General features: G+C 40.7%; 1 protein-coding gene across 1 annotated transcript in view; it reads right to left on the bottom strand.

Annotated features, from left to right (window-relative positions):
- The window catches only part of DDX10 (DEAD-box helicase 10), a gene marked incomplete at its 5' end in the record, with an annotated part of 192,939 nt that overhangs the window by 71,824 nt on the left and 104,601 nt on the right, over nt 1–16,514 (bottom strand). The window contains 2 exons of the mRNA XM_084278626.1: nt 3,171–3,332; nt 5,553–5,666. Coding sequence (XP_084134752.1) covers nt 3,171–3,332; nt 5,553–5,666 — 276 coding nt within the window. The remainder of the gene's footprint in view (nt 1–3,170; nt 3,333–5,552; nt 5,667–16,514) is intronic.

Genomic DNA, 16,514 nt, shown 5'->3' with positions numbered 1-16,514 from the left:
ACTTTACACTTGCTTTTATTGAACCTCATCTGGCCCAGCTCTCCAGCCTGTCCAGGTCTCTCTGGATGGCAGCGCAGTGTCCTGCGTGTCAGCCACCCCTCCCAGCTTTGTATCATTGGGTACTTGCTGAGGGTGGATGCTGTTCCCTCATCAAGGTCGTCAATGAAGATATTAAACAGGACTGGACCCAACACCGAGCCCTGGGGAACACCGCTAGTTGCAGGTCCCCAGTCAGACTCTGCTGCACTGATCACCACCCTCTGGGCTCGGTCCAGCAGCCAGTTCTCAACCCAATTCATAAAACAATACCAATTCAATGTGAATGCCTTCTGAGGTGAGAGTGAAGGATCATCTTTAACCACAAAGTTAGCAAGATGACAAGGGGGCAAATGAGGGGTGACCTTGTTAATGTTTATAAATGTGTAAAGGGTGAGTGTCAGGAGGATGGAGCCAGGCTCTTCTCAGTGATGGCCAGTGATAGGACAAGGGGCAAGGGGTGCAAGCTGGAGCACAGGAAGCTCCATGTGAATATAAGGAGGAACCTTTTCACTGTGAGGGTTATGGAGCACTGGGACAGGCTGCCCAGAGAGGTTGTGGAGTCTCCTTCTCTGGAGACATTCAAACCCACCTGGATGTGTTCCTGTGTGATTCAGTCTGGGTGATCCTGCTCTGGCAGGACTAGATGATCTTTTGGACTAGATGATCTTTTGAGGCCCACTCCAAGCCCTAACATTCTGTGATTCTGTAATTTACCATATGAAGGTCTTTCACCTCGAATTGTTCAGCTACAAAAAAATACCCTACAAACCTGAACATGCAGCCCCAAAAACTAGATACACATTTCCCTGTACCTCAATCAGAATTCTTTGTTTTAAAAAATATTTCCTTCTTTTTGACATACTGCCAGTCATTTCTATTTCATTTCATAAAGAATAACAATTTGGTGAAAAACATGCATCCAGTAGGTTATGAGAAACTTGACATTCCCATAATTACAGAAAACCCCATGATACCAGTGATGTGGTCAGTGCTGTCTGCCTTGCCTGCCCCACTTCTGCACTGAGGCAGTCTCTTTCCATAGTATCTCCACAGTTATTTTTTTTAATGCAGGTAAATATCTGATCAATGTAATTTGTTCTCTTTGGCATTAGAGTGACAAAGCTGTCTTACCAGACCAACTGATGAAGTATTTAATCATTGAAGTCTGATGTTAAACACACAGCCGCATAATTTTAAGTATACAAATTTGCTAGTGAATAGCAGATTGATTGCAAAGTTAGAAATCAGTCTCTCCTTCCATGTTTATTAAGCAGCATCCTTGAAATCTGACATCACTGCTCTCTGTACAATTGACTGTGATTTCACCTAGAGCACAGAAAACCTAATTTCTTTGCAGCTACTTTCAAAGGCAACACTTTGCTAAAGAAGAGGTGAGCAATTCATAGATGTCAAATGACTGTAACGGGACTATAGGAGTAGACTTTCAAATACAATGTGTGAAGCATGCTTTGTCTGTAGCCAGAATACTTCAGTGCCCAAATGCAGCTTTCACAAATCCCCTCCAAATTAATTTGTTCAAAGAAAACCTTAACAGACATTGGAACATCTTGCACTAATCACTAGCAATCAGTGGATAAAGTCAAACTGGATAAAGTCAGCATCTGCAGAGCAGGGCACTAAAAACAACACTTTTTAATGCTTTGGAAATTAGAAGCTTTGAGTATAAAGCAGGCCTTTAATAACACCTAGTCCTGGGATCTCACATTTATCCATTATCTGAAGAAATCAGAACCCTTTTCACAATGACTAAATGAACGATCCCTGAACTCATGGGATCACAGAATCATTAAGGTTGGAAAAGACCTCCCAGATCACCTAGTCCAACCGTCCGCCTACCACCTATATTACTAACTAAACCATGTCCCTAAGTACATCATCCACCCTTTCCTTGAATACCTCGAGGGACAGTGACTACACCACCTCCCTGAGCAACCCTTTCCAATGCCCAACCACTCTTTCTGAGAAGAAATTTCTCCTCATTTCTAACCTGAACCTCCCCTGGCACAACCTGCAGACTATTGTCCTATCGCTACTTATCTGTTAGAAGAGACTGACCCCCAGCTCCCCACAACCTCCTTTCAGGTAGTTGTAGAGAACAGTAAGGTGTCCCCTCAGCCTCCTATTCTCCAGGCTAAAGAGTCCCAGTTCCCTCAGCTGTTCCTCATAAGACTTGTGTTCCAGACCCTTCATCAGCTTCACTGCCCTTCTCTGGACACTCTCCAGGGCCTCGATGTCTTTCTTGTAGTGAGGGGCCCAAAACTGAACACAGTATTCAAGGTGTGGCCTCACCAAAGCTGAGTACAGGGGGATTACCACCTCCCTGGTCCGGCTGGCCACACTATTCCTGATACAGCCAGGATACTGTTGATCTTCTTGTCCACCTGGGCACACTGCTTGGTCGTGGTCAGGTGAGTGCCAACCAATACCCCCAGATCCTTTTTCTCTGAATGCGCAAAGGCATTTGGCTGTGTTCCATATGACAGGAATGTGACATGGTCAGAAAACTCTGATTTGGTCCGTGACAGGTAATACAAAAGCAAACTTATGGTCTGCAATCAGAAGGTTTTGAAATGCCAGAGAGAAGCCAGGCTGCAGACACTGAACTTTTCAAACTACAGCCAAAATTATATTACACTATTTGAATAATTCATTAAGTAAGTTCTGATAGCCCTAATAACCCGGATGGAAAACCTTAGCACTTTTGCCTACCTGAAATGCAATAGTGACTGTAAAAGAAGTGGTACTTGGAAGACATTTCAGAGACACTGTTTAACTTCCCCTCCCCCCAAAACACTTTCAGCATTTGTTAGAACAAACCCTTCCTTTGAATGCTGCCTCTTTTTTTTAAATAAAAATGCTCCCACCTAAACCCTTAAAAGATACTGAAGTTGTAAATAAAGCTCTATTGCTACCAACAGGCTTTGTGTTATACAACTGCTTATGTCAGAATGATCTTCCTGTGCGTAACGCAGTCCTGAAGAAAACAATGAATATAAATGAACTTGTACTACACTTATTTCACAATATATTTAAGTATTTGTCCTCACTGAGCAACCCACGTCACAGTATCTATTTCTGCTCTTCAGTAACTGAAGTAGAAATCAACTTACCCGATGTTTTTCCTTTACTTTCTTCCTGTATTCTTCTTTGTCAAATTTGTCTTCTTCCCGCAGTATCTCTTTCGCTTTATCCAAGTTGATACCACTGGCGTCATCTTCCTCGTCTGCTTTTGCCAAGCTGGATTTCTGCACAGGTGGCCACTGCTGCACTAACTGCATTATACATGTCAACAAGAAAAATAACAGTTTGAATAATTTTTTCCACACCAAAGTTTTGATGCCTGAAATATTTCAAGACATTCTTTTTCTTGACTAAATCAAAAGGTCATTTGCAAAGGAACCAACCAAACACAACTTTAGCATAATACGAATCCAGATACCTTAGGTAACATCACAGTCAAAAATGGCCATTTGACAATAATGTTTCCATTAAGCCATATTAAGTGTTTAATGGATTCACTTGAACTTCTTCCCCTATTTTCTCTCTTTGCCTAGAGAGAAAATAGGGGAAGAGTGCAGTAAAAAAGTGACGTATAGTCCTGCTAATCATTTTGGGGAGAAAAACGCTATTTTCTTTCAAAAAATGTCTCTCCAAAACACATGCAACAGAACAAAACATTAGTAAAATTAAACAGGGTGTTTTGATGTAAAAAAAATCAATATTCCAACATATTAATTGATAGAAAAATGAGATCAGCCTTCATCAGACAGTACATGGAAACCATGACTGCAGGTTCGTGTTTTGGGGGCTGCAAGAACAATGTAAGGGTTTTATTGGTTATTGTACAAAATCTGGTCCAGTAATGTTTCATGAGTCAAGCTTGACTTGTGGACAACAGGCTGAACACATCCAGCTTCCCTTAAATAACAAATTCTGAAGTGAACCCAAAGACTGTAACAACTTATGAGCAAATAGCTTATACCTTGTGGTAAAGCAGGCAGCATCTGGGGCAGTCTTTGCAAAATCATCTAGATTATGGATTGTTAGAGTCCTAACTCTTAAAAAGAAACCATATGGCAGAAAATATAGACTGCCTTAGAGATACAAATGCAAAACCAAACATGTTTAGGACTCCCTACTGCACACAGGGTGTTAGTCACCTAGACACTGATAAACCCAACCTCCTCTTTCCACTTACTTTCATAAAATTGAGTTTGTCTACTTGTATTTTCTAGAAAGATTCATAAAATAAAACTCCTTTAAAGAATATAAGAGAAGTATGTGGAGTAGAACAGTAAAACTAAAGCACAGTTCTACACAGTGATGAAAAAAAGCTGGAACATCATCCATAGATGCAAACTTTATGTTTCAATAAGCCAGCCCTTCTCTGTTGTGGGGTTTTTTTCTAACTATAATCTTTGCAGTAATTTTTTTCTTCATCTTCATTCCCTTCACTGCATAAGTATATAAAACATTTGCATATATATTTTAAGATGAGACAATAGCTTTTGTATATCTAAAAATATCTGCAGATATAATTTCCAGTCAATGGGGCAACCTCTAGAACCTCTTAAATTTTTCCTGATGTGAGTAATTATATGGCTATATTCCCTTCACCTGCAATATAAAATGCTTTGTTTTATTTGGTCACAAAAGCAAATTATATACTTGTAAAGGTCACCTCTCTTTCAGTTTATGCCTTACTGAAATTAATCTTGAGTAAAAAAAAAAAACAAAAACAACCCTGCTACTTTTTTCTTAATGCTGGAAATGGAAAAACAACGTACACAGCATCTGAAGCTGTGAAATCAAACCTTAGGAAAGTTTATGGAGCGTGGAGGCTTGCTAGTGAGGTTATTGCCACAATGAAACCCTAGAGTGACTAGCATCCACAATAGTTCCTTTCAGTATAAAATCAATACATTTTTTCCAGGGGCTATTAAAAGATCCAATTAAATTACTGGCAAATTTCAATGCATTGCTACATCAGCACCAGTAGGTAAAACTCTGGTACTTCCGTAGCTTTCCTAAGAAAACTTTTAATCTAGAGATAGTGAATACTGGAAAGAAAACCAGGGACTTCTTTTAATTCCAGTACAGCTCAAGACGTGGGGGAGCTCTGACAAATACCTACAGGAAAATCGGTTTACATTTCTGTAAGGAAAAAAATAGGCTCTTGACTCCACCTGAAATCGAAGATAATAGGCAGAAAAGAGGTACAGGTCTGTAAATCCACTAACAGCTCTCATACAAGTATCTTACACATACAAAGGTGAAAAGAGGTCAGCATTCAGCATTCCTCACCTTCCCCTGGGGAATTGAATTCTAAATGGAAGCTGAACAGTTTTGTAAAACTTAAACCAATTACAAAAACTGCATACTTTTGAAAGGTCTACCTTTCTACACAGATATAAAATATAAGCATTTTTGTCTTTTACAGAAGCTACAAATTCCATTCCCACCAAAAAACAGTTATTCTGAATTGATCTTACCTCTCCATCTTCAGTAAAGACTATTTTTGTGTTGACTTTAAATTTCTTCTTCAAGATTTTTTTGGCTTCTTGGGTTTTAGTTGCTTTTTTCTTCATCTTTGATTTTGATGCACTCTGTAGAAAAGAAAATGAGATTTCTTGTGGGCTCTTTTTTTTCCAGTCACGGAGCATATGCTTCAAACTTTCTTAAAAGCAATTAGATGTATTAAAATGTAAGTCCTAAAGCATATGAGTACGAGTCATTTCCAGTAAAATTCAGCTAACAGACCTTTTTGTAAAAGTGTTTTAAGCAGGTCATATCATAAGGAACTCATTTACTCTGATAACAATTCAGTGTAACTTAAATCCTGACAGCGGCAGAACATCTCACCCATTCAAATCTCACTGACCTTTCTGGGACAAGGACACCAGATTCGGCAGTTGATGCTGTTAGCAAGCCTCATCAGACAAGGAATCCAGTATAACTGACTGAAGCCATTAGCTACAACTGATCAGATCCCACTTTCATCTCACTTGTCATCACGTTGTCCCCAGGCACCTCAGCACACCAGTTTGAGTTATTTCTGTGTCAATGAAGGGCAGAAATGGCCACGCAAGAACCTTCTTATTTTTGTAACTCTTGTCCCTACCAGTCCCATCAGGATGCAGAACATCATTGCTAGGAGATGTTTACCAAACTTGGCATTAAATAACATTCAGAATCAGGAAAGTTATTAACATCCTGGGAAAAAGGTTGTAGCAAAACAAAGTGGTGAAGACACCAGGTAAACTAATAAATGAGCCAGCAGAGATTGCAAAATCCAGACATTATGACTGCTTCCAAGAGGCTGAGGCTGTTCTTTCCTGACTAACACTGAGAAAGCAACACTGACCAGAAAAGCGAGTATTACCAGCAAAACAACATCTCTGTATAGAACACACTGATACTGAAGCTACATCTACTTTTACGTGTGCGTAATCTTGCTGTTAGAAGAGGTGAAGAGGTCACCTCTACTTTTGACAGATATTGAAGATTTATTCAGAGTATTTTCGCATCTTGGAGGTAACTTGCAACTCTGGGAGGTCCATTTTAATTACTTCTGTAAAATACAGTGGAAAATAAATTGCCACATCCACAGATGGCCCACACAGGTTTTACAGCCACCCAGTTGGTGGTAACATCAGAAGAATCAAAGAACATGGAGATTCCCCAACTCCAGCTCTTCTACAAGACCTTTCCTTTCAAGAACAAAGGATACAGTGCAGGATGTATTTTACAGCAAAAGATATTGTCTAGGAATACGTGGAGACTCCACAGGAGAAGACCCACAACTCGTTCATCATCCTGTAAGACTTCTGAGCTACGTTACTCAGGAAAAAGTGCCTGAAAAACAGTCACTAAACTGTCGAAACTTCTGACAAATAATAGAAAGTGGTCAAAGCAACCAGAGAGAAAAAGGAATAACTGGGCTTATTTTTCTCACTTTTTTTATTTTGGTCATTTTAATCAGTTTCATCTTCTACACCAAATCCACTATAAATGGAAGCAAAAAAAAAAAATAACTCAGAAAGTCTCTGTCATTACAGTCAGCACACTAATGCAGTGAAATACGAACTATAAAAGAGAAAAATTACAGTCTTCCTAACAGGAAAAATGGTTTGTGACAGCTACTGCGCTGTGTTATCAAGTAATGACCATATCTATTATAGAAAATAGTAACTGCAGCAGCACTTACGTCCCCAGTATTGTCCTACGATTCCTGTTGCGCTGTGGAGCTGCTACTACTCAAGCACACCTTGTACAGCTCTGAAAGCTGCAGCATCCCCTCACTCCTGTTGCTTACCCTACAATCACACATTGTTTGAGAGTCTGCATACGCACAAACCCCTCAACTCGCAATACAGCCTACTCAGCGCAGGAGCTCTGCAGAAGAATTTAATGAGAGATGTATTTTAAGGCAATAGAACGGTATTTCTCACTACCACTTTTTTTTTTTACCAGTTGCATTGGGCTTTTTTAATCATCTTTCACCTCAGAACTGCCAGCATTATTGGTACCAGCATAATATGCTAATGTAAAAAAACCAAAATCACTAAATGTTTCAAATTGGTATATTATTCTTTTGTAAAATTGTATTTAAAAGCAAATCTCAGGTGTTTGGGTGGCTAAAGAGCATAGTGGGCTCTTTGCATGCATACCTAGGCTGTGTTTCCAGTTGTACCTTGCTGCCCCTCCCTTTTTTGAGAAATAAATTTCCAAACAAAAAGGAGGAATGAGAGGAGAAGGAAATGAACCAGGAGCTAAATTCTCTCACTGTGCACCTAAAAATCACCATGCAAGATCCATGTGTGAATCCAGCATATTTGCAATATGCTGCAGTAGGAAAGGTAAGAGATCAGAACTTCAACAACCACAGAGGAAAGCATTAGTGCAAAACTCCTCACACCCCACAGATAATTAAACTGGGTTTTACTAGGATGCTTTCATTGCTTTATGAAACTGAACACACTTCAAAGACAATGCCTATCAAAGCTTCCTCGGCTTCAGACACCATCTCCTGAATGACACTCACAGTTTAAGACCAAATGGGCTCAGATACCAAAACATTTTCATCTCAGATACAAACTACCTGACTTCACTGTCAGCAGACGTGGTCCAGGCCAGAAGGGAAGTTAGTGCAGTGGTTCCTGACATGGCTCCCTGTCCCAGGGAGGCTACACTGCACAGAAAGAGTCAGACAGGTCCTGGGCTACCGTGGGGTCCCACAAATACTGCTTACGTCCTCTCCTGGGGACGTGTCTCACACTGTTCTGGAGTTCCTATATAGTCCTAAACTCTCTTTTTTCTGTCACCTAAGTCTGTCCCTTCATACATCTTCAGTAGCATCTTTCAGAGCAGCTACTCCCCACATCTCAAGAGCCTCTCCCCATATCTCCTGCTCCAGTGGCTGCTGTTCCGTGTGGAACATATCTGAGCTAGGAGTTCCTCCAACTGGCAGCAGTCTCGACACAGGATATGAACTGGTTACGTCTATCCCAGCTCACAGCCTCCTCCCCCAGCCACACCAGCCCGGGACCCCCTCACTCACACACCTACTGCCCTCACCTAAATACCTAATGCCACCACCTGCCTTTCCTTTGAACTCACATTTGAACAACTACACAGAAATATCCATCTCCCATCAAGCAGGACTCCAATTCATCCAAGCCTACCACCAATTGAGAGCCGACCTCAGGGCTTTCCTAATCTTCAGTGCACAGCCCCAGTCCCCTGCATTTCCGAGCCATTCTGCTTACTCATTTCCCATTTTCATCCTTTGTACTAGAAGACACACACAAATTTACAGCAGCACGTTGACATTTAACCCACATTCTCCACAGCTTCATCTTCCTTCACAGAGAGTTCACGACAGCAGCAGACACCACCAGTTGCTGGGGGGTACTAAAAGATCTCCTCCACCCGTTAACATCCAGTGCTGCAAAGACTACAGCTGTGGTGGTAGGAATGACTCTAACTGCTCAGTAACCTGCTGCAATCTGGGGTCTCAGGCTTTGGGGCAGAAGCACCACCACATCAGCAGACACGAGTGTATGGAGGGTTTCTGCGAACACCCAGACCTTGCCCCTAACACCAGAGCAAGCCATAGGCCTGGAGATTTCCAAGTGACCTGAGAGTGCACAGCAGCTCCCCACACTGCGGGGCCTCCCTCAGAAAACACTGAGCATCAAAACCTGCTCAACCAATACCTATCCCAGTAAATCCATTTCTAAAGCTGAATTACACCATCAAATAAGCGTCAAGCCCGATGAAATTGGCACAGATGATCCAGGCACAGGTTTTCCTGTCGCTGTTAGATACCAAAGGGGTTCTGCTTTAACACAAGTGGAAGCACCAGCCCATGCACACAATGAGAAGAGACTACCTGCTGCTCACCACCACTAATATTTTGCCTGATGCCCAATAAAATAAGCCTCATCTTTTCTTCTATGAGGATGTGGCAGTAGTTAAACTGATCAAACAAGACCAGAGGGATAATCAACCTCTATAAATGGTATATAACAGTTAACCATTAGAACTTGAGTCACATGAGTTTATAAAAAATTCATAAAACTCAGGCTCAGCTGCAGGGTTGGGGGGTTTCTATTGTTACTAACCAAAAGCCTAAATTTCTTTTTTCTTTTGCACATGCCAGATGGCTTGCTGGATTATTTAATGTGTTAGAATAAAAATGAGCTCTTAGAAGCACAGAAACGTCTTGATATATAATCAGAAACAATACAACTAATAAGCAAGTTCTTTTCCATTTTTCTCAAGAAGGAGCAGGCTTTTGTTTTCTGGTTTAAAAGATCTCATATTCTTAGCTGAATCTATGACAAAGGTTTTCTAAATTAAGATACTGACAAGCTTAAGATGACTTACTATTTTTCTTTTTTTTTTTTAATGAAAAGACTGGGCAGCAGAAACAGTAAATTTTGCTGTTCTAATATGGAATAATTTTTCTTATTAGTACACGTTTTAAAGTCAATAGTTTAGACTGAGTATGTAATCCCCAGTAACTCAGTCTTTTACGGTAACCAACAAACACATTTGCTTTGACCTTTGGAGCGTTACAAATCATCAAATGTAAAGTTTCTTTGTTTCTAACTGTAATTTCCTTTTTAATTTCAACTCCACAAGCTGGTGAAAGCAAGCCCAGTATATTCACTGCAGAAGCTGTCTAAAGACAGGAGTACACTACTGCAGCAGGGTAAAACATCAGTAGAAAAAAGTTAGAACCCATTTTCCAGTCACCTTAGCTATAACAAGCATTACTTCTTTTCTAAGGGTTCCGTGGGCTTTTTTCCTTCCCCCTACTTATACTTTACAATTCCTGGGAAACATTGTGCTGTACCTGGAAACATTTGAGTTTCTTCCAACATTATTATATTACTTTACCCAGAATTCAACAGAAACTGCCTCTGAGAAACAAAAATCAATGTCCTGCTCAATTTCACACACTTGTTTTGTATTTCATCAAGAAACTTCTCACAACGGGAGCAAGTATTATCAAATTATATTACCATCAAGTCCATCAATCCCCATGTTGAGCTACTGAGGTCAAACTCAAAAATCATTCCAGGCTTGCCAGACTGAACCTACCAAAGCCTGGATAAAGGGGAGGGCTGTCGTCCTCCACATACCATGGGGAGCATGCCAACATGGTTTTCATTTGGCAGGCATCATGAATTGAGTATCCTCCAGCCACTACTCTAAAGCAGCCTAACCATAAAGTGTTACCTCTCCACTATATAAACATCCTAAACTCAGACTATGAGTTTGATTGCCTACAACAGAGATAAGGGTAGAGAGAAATTTCACTCCTCCTGGCAGATACCTAACCTTAAAGCAGCAGTGAGATACAAACTTCACACCTTACACATAATTATAAAATGTAAGAAGGAAAGCATCAAGAGAAGCAAAACAGCCAGACTTTGAAGACTGGTCTGTAGTACTTCAAGCACCTACAAAACTCTAAACACAACAACACCATCAGCCACCTCTCTTCCACCACCTCTCTTCCCACTGAGTTTAAATGGCAGAGAAGCAGGAATCCTAGGATGCATCATGACCACAAGAAGATGTATGGGTTCAGCTTTCCTTCATGATCTGTGGTAGCTTGGTGGTCTCTGTTTTAATTTCCAGCCCACTGCTCTGCAGTGACCACTATTCCAGTCCTTCCTGGTTCCTGCTTGACTGTTCAGAAGCCACAGGCCACTCTGTGAACACCAGAACAAGTCAAAGCCACTAAGCAACAGCAGTGCAAATTTCTTCAAACCATCCCTCCACTCCACACAATCCAACTCCACCAACCCTTCCCAGGAAAACAAGCTTCTTTTGTTAACATATGTTGGATTTTTAAGTGTAATACAAGTGAGGCTGCTTTGGTTTTGGTGGAGTATGTAAGTTTTAAGCTTAAATTCACAGACACTAGCCAATGAATTTACAGAGGATCTGTAACTGTCGCTGCTCACAGGTTTCACCTTTGACAGCCGTGAAGATCTGGAAATAGGCAGGTTGGGACTCAAAGACTAAACCAGCACTTCTGACATGCTGTTCTATTTGCTTCTCTATGAACTTGTAGAGCACATCAGTCAAGTATCAAGATCAATGTGATCTTGAATTTCTCCAGTGGCTTAGCTTAAAAGGGTGGAATGATGGGGTTCTTGTTGGTTAGGGGTATTTTTTTCTTGAGGGTGTGGGTGTTTGTGTTATTTTGGGTTTAACTAGAATCATGCAAGATTTCTACCAAGATACTGAAATAGCACAAAGTCAAAATTATCGGTTGGTAACTCCTTACACAATATTACAGTTTGAAAAGGGAAATTCTGGACAGCAAATTACTTGTTACATCCATGCATTATTTCTGTTGATTTTTAAAGAGAGCATTTTCTAGGGTAGAACAACCTACACAGAGTGCTGCTTTTACAGTAACAGTTGTGAAGATAAGGATAAATCCAGGTTGGTATTCAAGAGAAAAAGCAGCACTCTTAGCCTACAGAATAGCACAGATACGAATCCTTTCAGAATCACAGCGAGAGGAGGAAGAAAAATAGAGGAAATAAGAAAAGCTTCTAACAACTATTCAATGTTGCTAACCACATTATGGACAGCAAGACCAGCAGTTCACCACACTATCATTCCCATTTAAATTACCATTCAGATCAAATAAAGAGCAACAGATTCAAGAAACCATAGCAAAGACAGTGTACTATGGCAACCACACGCATAGATGATGCTTGTCTTTGGTCTTGATTACTGTTAGGAGAGAATATTACATCTGAATCTGAATTTCATTAGAGTTTTGTGTTTGGGTGCATGAGTTTGGTTAGAGAAGATGTCTTCGTAAACAACATGGTATTTTCTACAAAAGAAATTAAATTAAGCCATGACGGTTGAAAAAACAACTAAACTTAAGGTTAAAACTTCAGTATTTAACACAAAATGCAAAAGTGAAGATGTTGCCAACTTACAGCTTACTGAAACAATTAGACTTTTTTCCTAGTATATTTATATGATGATCTTCATTCTATATTTAGACAAGTATTTGCTACCATTGCTTGTATTTAAAAATGTAGACATTTATCATAGAATGAATCACAGAATCCCAGACTGGCTTGGGTTAGAAGGGACCTCAAAGCCCATCTAGTTCCAACCCCATGCCATAGACAGGGACACCCTCTGCTAGACTGGGTTGCACAAAACCCCATCAAACCTGGCCTTGAACACTACCAGGGAGGAGCAACCACAGCTTCTCTGGGCAACCTGTGCCAGTGCCTCACCACCCACCCACATCATAAATTTCTTCCTTTTATCATTTCTAAATCTCCCCTCTTTACGTTTAAAACCATCACTCCTTGTCCTGTCACTATACTACCTGATAAACAGCCCCTCCTCCCCAGCTTTCCTCTAGGCCCCTTCAGGTACTGGAAGACTGCTCTAAGGTCTCCTTGGAGCCTTCTGTTCTCCTGGCTGAACAAGTCCAACTGTCTCAGATTGTTTTCACAGGAGGGGTGCTCCAGTCCTCTGATCATCTTTGTGGTCCTCCTCTGAACTCACTCCAACAGCTGCCTGTCCTTGTACTGGGGACCCCAGAGCTGGAGACAGTACTCCAGGTGGGGTCTCACCAGAGCAGAGTAGAGGGGCAGAACCACCTCCCTTGACCCGCTGATTGTGCTTCTCTTGATGCAGCCCAGGTTAAGGTTGGCCTTCTCAGCTGCAAGTGCAGATTGCCAGGTCATGCTGAACTTCTCATCCATCACCACACCTCCAAGTCATTCTCCTCAGAGCTGCTCTCAATCCATTCCCTACCCAGCCTGTAGTTATGCTTGGGATTGCCCAAACCCATGTGCAGGACCTTGCACTTGGCCTTGCTGAACTTCACGAGGTTCACATGGGCCCATTTCTCAAGCCCATCAAGGTCCCTCTGGATGGCATCCCTTCCCTCCAGCGTGTTGATCTCACCACACAGCTTGGTGCTGTTGGCAAATGTGCTGATGGTGCATGTTAAACAGTCTTGGTCCCAATACTGACCCCTGAGGAATGTCACTCATCACCTGGACACTGAGCCATCGATAACAAGACCATCCAGCATTTCTAATCCACCAAATGGTTCATTCCTCAAATTCATGTCTCTCCAATTTATAGACAAGGATGTTGTGTGGGAGAGTGTCAAGTGCTTTGCACAAGTCCAGGCAGGTGATGTCTGTCACTTCTCTTATCCAACAACCCTCTGATACATATGATTTGCCCTTAGAGAAGCCATGTTTGGTTTTTACCAATAACCTGTTATTAAGGAGATGATTTTTCCTTCTATATAGTCCATGATAGCAAAAAAAAAGGGAGAGAAAGTTGCCAACAAATAGCTCCATTCCCAGTAATTCTCTCAAGCCACAGACAAGAACCAAGTTTAAGAACAAAAATCTTTGTCAAATGGTTCTTCAGCAATAAACCTTACTCCCATTTCTAGCTGACAACACATAGCAATATTTCTTTAGAATACTTCTAAAACAGTGGAACAACTAAAATGATTTTCTAATAAATTAATAAACTTTTTCTATAAATGAATTCATAATCCATGTGATAACCCACTGTTTATTTCAGCAGCTGCTATCAAGACTTAAAATCGGGAGTTTTGGCAGAGGCTGAACAGAGATAAAGGCTGAAGTTTCTATTTCTAGCAAGTCAGTAAAAAAAAAGATTTTTTTTAAATGTTGACATAGCAAAATTAACAATTTATTGTTGAACTTATTCTGTGATTTACAACTTAAGAACTGTAACATCTAAACAATGGTGAAGACTTCAGCATTTTTAACTGGGGGTTCCATCAGTAGCCTGTAACTCTGAAATATATCTCCATTTAATGCACTGGACTACAGAAATTTCCAATACAGCTATTGCATTAGCCTAAAAATCTCTATTACCTATGATCATAAACAGTGGTGACATCCCTTTCTAAAGCATTAGGCCTTCAGCAACCCAAGACCATGACTTCTCCCACATTTTATTCAAAAGGAAGATGTACCAGGGAAAAGTGAACTAAAATACTGGAGTACGTTAATTTTTTCTAGGCAAAAAAGTAGAATCATAGAATCATAGAATGGTCTGGGTTGGAAGGGACCCCAAGGATCATAGAGCTCCAACCCCCCTGCCACAGGCAGGGACACCAACCTCCAGGCCTGGATCTACACAAGGCTGCCCAGGGCCCCATCCAACCTGGCCTTGAACACCTCCAGGGACGGGGAATCCACTACCTCTCTGGGCAGCCTGTTCCAGCACCTCACCACTCTTTCTGTAAAAAACTGCCCCCTAATATCTAATCTAAACCTTCCCTCCTTTAGCTTTAGTCCATTCCCCCTTGTCCTGCCATTATCTGCTCTTTTTAAAAGTCGAATCCCCTCCTGCTTATAAGCTCCCTTCAGGTACTGGAAGGCTGCAATGAGGTCCCCCCACAGCCTTTTCTTCTCCAGGCTGAACAAGCCCAGTTCCCTCAGCCTCTCTTTGTAGGGCAGGTGTTCCAGCCCTCCAATCATCCTTGTGGCCCTCCTCTGAACCCTCTCCAACAGTTCCACATCCTTAAAGTAAATTAACTTATAATTAAATACGTCTGACTAAATGAAGATATTCCAGAAGACTGTAATTCAAAACCAAACACATTAACTCAGCTTTCATTTATTCTGGGGCTTAACGGTAGAAAATATATTTCAAAAAACAGAGAGAAGATCAGACATCCTAAGAACTCAAAGAGTGTCTCAGACCGAAAATATACAAGATCTATACAACAATGATTAATACCACTAGTAACTGTGGTGGCAGATCAAGACATGAAATGGTTTTATTCCACCCTTCCCTGTCATTACAAAATAATGCATCACTACAACACAACCTTCCTCTGGTAAAATACAACAGAAATGCACAGGAACCATCAAATTCTCCAGCACTTCTACAGCCAAGAGTAGATGAACTGCTTGCAGTTATCCTAAGCTGAAGAATATAGTAAATAAACGAGCATTCCTCATGCAATATCAATTAACTAGCAAAAACCATGATTTTGTTGACTGCCATTCATTCTCTCCATTCCAGAGCTTCCATTTTAGCGAGCAGGAAAAGGCCGTGAGGATGCTATTTCCAGCAAAACAAATTAGAAATAAGTGCAGGAACAAGTCTTTGATACTGAACCAAATCACAAACTACTTAAAAAGTGGCCATCTTTTGTCTGTCATTTAAAAAATGAAAAAGAAAAAAAAAAACAACCCCACAAAATACCACCAAAAACCCCACCAACGAAACATCACCTAAACCGTATCCAAATAAAGCCAAAAATGTAACCAATGAAATAACCCCCAACCCAAACCCTGTAACATGTTAATGTGGAATTGAGGAGCTGGAAAAAACTGCACCTGCTTTGCACCTTTTGTGCTACTGCAGATGTTCAACAATGGCAACGAGATCTTTTCTCACTTTACAGCAGGTGGAAGATGCTCCTATTCATCCTCTACTAATACTCAAGACTAAATAAGGCCCACACTCAAAATGGGAGTGAGGGAAGACAAGAAGGAAGAAGAGGGGAGGCCTATCTTATTTTGGATTAAAAGAAGACTTAAACCGTTACAGTGTGCTGAGAATATGCAACATTTTGGAATTCGCAATTTTTCAGTCTCCAGAAGAACCAGAATTGTTCCTTCTCTCCCAAACTACCCTTAATATCCTAGTGCAAGACAGTTAAATTGAAATATTCAGCTTAATGTAATCCCTGTGTGATACAGGAAGAAGGCAACACTGAGCTGACTTTAATGAACTGAAAATCTGTGGCATTTTTTGTTAAAGAAAAAAGATTCTTTTTAAAATTCTTTAAACCAAAGACTTTTCTCCATAATCATCAAGGCAGCCAAGGCTTAAATAAATGTCGTAACATCATTAAAATTATGACTTTAAGATACTCTACA

This window comes from Gallinula chloropus, assembly GCF_964237585.1.
Source record: "Gallinula chloropus genome assembly, chromosome: 1".
Taxonomy (NCBI): domain Eukaryota; kingdom Metazoa; phylum Chordata; class Aves; order Gruiformes; family Rallidae; genus Gallinula; species Gallinula chloropus.
Note: the sequence above shows the minus strand (reverse complement) of the source record. Positions and strands in the feature narration are given on the sequence as shown.